Source organism: Sprattus sprattus, assembly GCF_963457725.1.
Source record: "Sprattus sprattus genome assembly, chromosome: 1".
Classification (NCBI taxonomy): Eukaryota; Metazoa; Chordata; class Actinopteri; order Clupeiformes; family Clupeidae; genus Sprattus; species Sprattus sprattus.
This window is the reverse complement of record NC_137920.1, coordinates 75434902-75437647: the sequence shown is the minus strand read 5'-3', so window position 1 is coordinate 75437647 and position 2746 is coordinate 75434902. Positions and strand designations below refer to the sequence as shown.

Genomic DNA, 2746 nt, shown 5'->3' with positions numbered 1-2746 from the left:
CATGGAGAGATGGAGAGCTGGATCATGGTCCCAAGGCCAAGGGAGGCCAAGGTGGAGGACCGGTGACCATCACCAAGGTAGATTGTACTTACAAAGGGATGTTTCTTTCTTCTTTTCTCTGTGTGGGAATTTGGTGAGCACCCAGCGACCATCTGAGAGCATATTTATAAATCCAGGCTCCTGCATCAAGCACTCATCACCACCCATCTCCTTTGATGTGGTCAGAAGCCTAGAACCTATTTATACCGCTCTCTGTGGTTATTTATCTGTGCGTATATTTCAGACGGTCTTAAGTCTTGCTTTCTGTCAAATCATTTTTAGCCCAGGTTGATTACTGACTGTGCCTTTTTTAGTCCATGGGTGTGTAAATCACAGGAGTGTAAGGCATTGTAAAGTTTAAAGCATTCTAGATATGTAATGGAATCATTTTGGTCTCTATACCATGTATGAAACAGTTCAAATGTGTTAGATATGGGTTCTGTATGTTAACTTGCACCACCAAGTGCTGCCAATAGAGGGCAGTCATGTCCCTCTTCACCTCAGAGAGCTGTATAAAGCCACTGCGAGGGCACTGAGGTGGTGAACAATAGCGGTTCAGGATTGGGGAGTGCCCAACAGCGCAGCATCACTGACTGTTGCTTGCTGCTGCTGAGAAAAAAAAAAGAACATTTCAGTGGTATCAAGGCTGTACGCAGGATATTTTAAATACTGAGGTCAAAATTCTCAGCACAAATGATGGATTTGGTACCGATGACCTAAAACTGCTGGTCAACAACATGGCATATCTGCTACAGGGATGGTGCATGCAGAGCAGCATGCATGCGTTAAACAGTCACCTGTGTGTCCTCTGCTCTATGAGCGTGCAGTGGGTGTTTGCTGAGTCAGGTCTGCATAGAGTTCTGCCGGGTCCGCATTCGAGGGCGTGACACGTGGTGTTTGTCATAGAGTTGGGGGGGAGGGGGTAGTACTGGGCTACTACTGACAGTGATGTTGATTTGTTCTCAGGAGATGTTCTGCAAGCAAGAAAGGGGGTGATGGGAATACGGAAAGCAGGCTGAGGACCAGGTGTCCATGGTAAACCTGACCCACTCTTCTCCCTGCAGTGTTTGTTACAGCTGGATTAAGCTCTGTGGTACAAGACTGTGTAATTTAAAACACAACTCACATGTGTGAGTGTGGTGTGTGGGAGTGTGAGTGTATGTGCAGATTGTATGTATGTACATGTGTATATGTATAGTATATGCATGTGTGTCTGTGATGTGTGTGGTGTGTGTGTTCATCTCATCCATCTCTCTGTGTTCCACTCTCCCACAGGAAAGGCACGAGGTGGAGGCTAATGTGTGTAATCGAGTACGGGGAGCCGCTGGCCGAAACGCAGAAGGACGTGTTGCATACCGGGTTGCACAGGTTCTTCTTCTACACTGTCACTAAATCTTGAATTGAATTTTATGTAAGGCAGCCCTGCAGTGAGGAAATATACTGGTGTTAAAAATACCTGTGCATATGTAGGGCTGCACTGCAGTTCTTTAATTTGTCAACAGATGGCGCCATAAACTACACATCATTCTTTGACTGTGAGACATGGGTTACTGTGCTTCAGTCTGATTCTGGGAGAGAGAGAGAGAGAGGGTTGCAGTGGCCACAGACATGGGTGTGGCGATCTTGATAACCTAACCCTCAGCATATGGCAGGGCTTTTTTGTGCTGTGGTACCATAATCATCTGTGTGCTCCCCCAAACCTCACCAGAGATGTTCTTGGTGATTATTTATATCCTTGCATTAAACATTTGTATGAGTCCATAAATAAATAAATAAATAAATAAATACAGTTTTTGATAAAAATCATTTTCTTGTGTGTCTCTGCAAGTACTCCCCAGAGGTTGGATATTTGACTCAGAAACGAAAGGCTAAAAGCTTGTGTTCAAGTGTTCCTGTTGATGTCCAGCCAGCTCCCACAGCATCTGTAGAAGAGATTGACATGTAAACACTGAATGCCTGCAGACCACTGGAGGCCACATAGCCTTTCTATCTATCAAAAAAAAGCTTAAACTAAAAACAAAAATTTCCCTCGGGATAAATAAAGTATCCATCTATCTATGTATCTATCTTTCCATCATTCTCACAGAGGATACGTGACTTGGAAGATAAAGCAGACATCCAGAGGAGACAGATTAGAGACCTTGAAGGAAAGGTAAGACCCAGGTTGAGTAGCTCAATCTCTCCCTTCCTCCATGCTACATGTTGAGGAGTCTTAGTAGTGCTATGGTGCTATTGTCAAGGAGCTCCTGCCTAGTCAACATCTAGTTTAGTTTAGTTTGCAGAAATATGTACTCTTTAGGATATGTGCTGTTATGTTATGTCCTTGCACTGTTGTGTGAAATACTTTGAACAGTCTACGGAAAATAATTCTGCATCATATCTTTGCTATTTTCAGACTGGAATTTCCCACTGCCAAGTTCTAGATAGGGTTATAAATTCGATGCTTGCTCTCATTCTGCCTTCTCTGTCTGGCAGAGAATCATACCAGTCTGAAGTCTTATGTCAGTTCGTTTGATTATCAAGCTTCTCACATGAAAAGCCACTCTTCCCCTAACTGCTTATTTGTAGAATCCACCATATGTCTCCTTTAAATCTGTCTTCCGACTACCACCTGTGTAACTTCCCCACCCTACTTTTCCCTTTTCTGTCTCTCTTACTTTCCATTTTAATTGTTGTTATTCTTCTCTCTCTCTATCTCTCTCTCTCC

The 2746-nt window shown here is 43.6% G+C and overlaps 1 protein-coding gene across 1 annotated transcript in view; it reads left to right on the top strand.

Moving 5' to 3' along the window:
- The window catches only part of LOC308371772 (zona pellucida-like domain-containing protein 1), a gene marked incomplete at both ends in the record, with an annotated part of 11393 nt that extends 9955 nt beyond the window's left edge, over positions 1–1438 (top strand). The window contains one exon of the mRNA XM_080846761.1: positions 1315–1438. Within this exon, the coding sequence (XP_080702887.1) occupies positions 1315–1438 (124 nt within the window). The remainder of the gene's footprint in view (positions 1–1314) is intronic.
- Positions 1439–2746: the final 1308 nt, after the last annotated feature.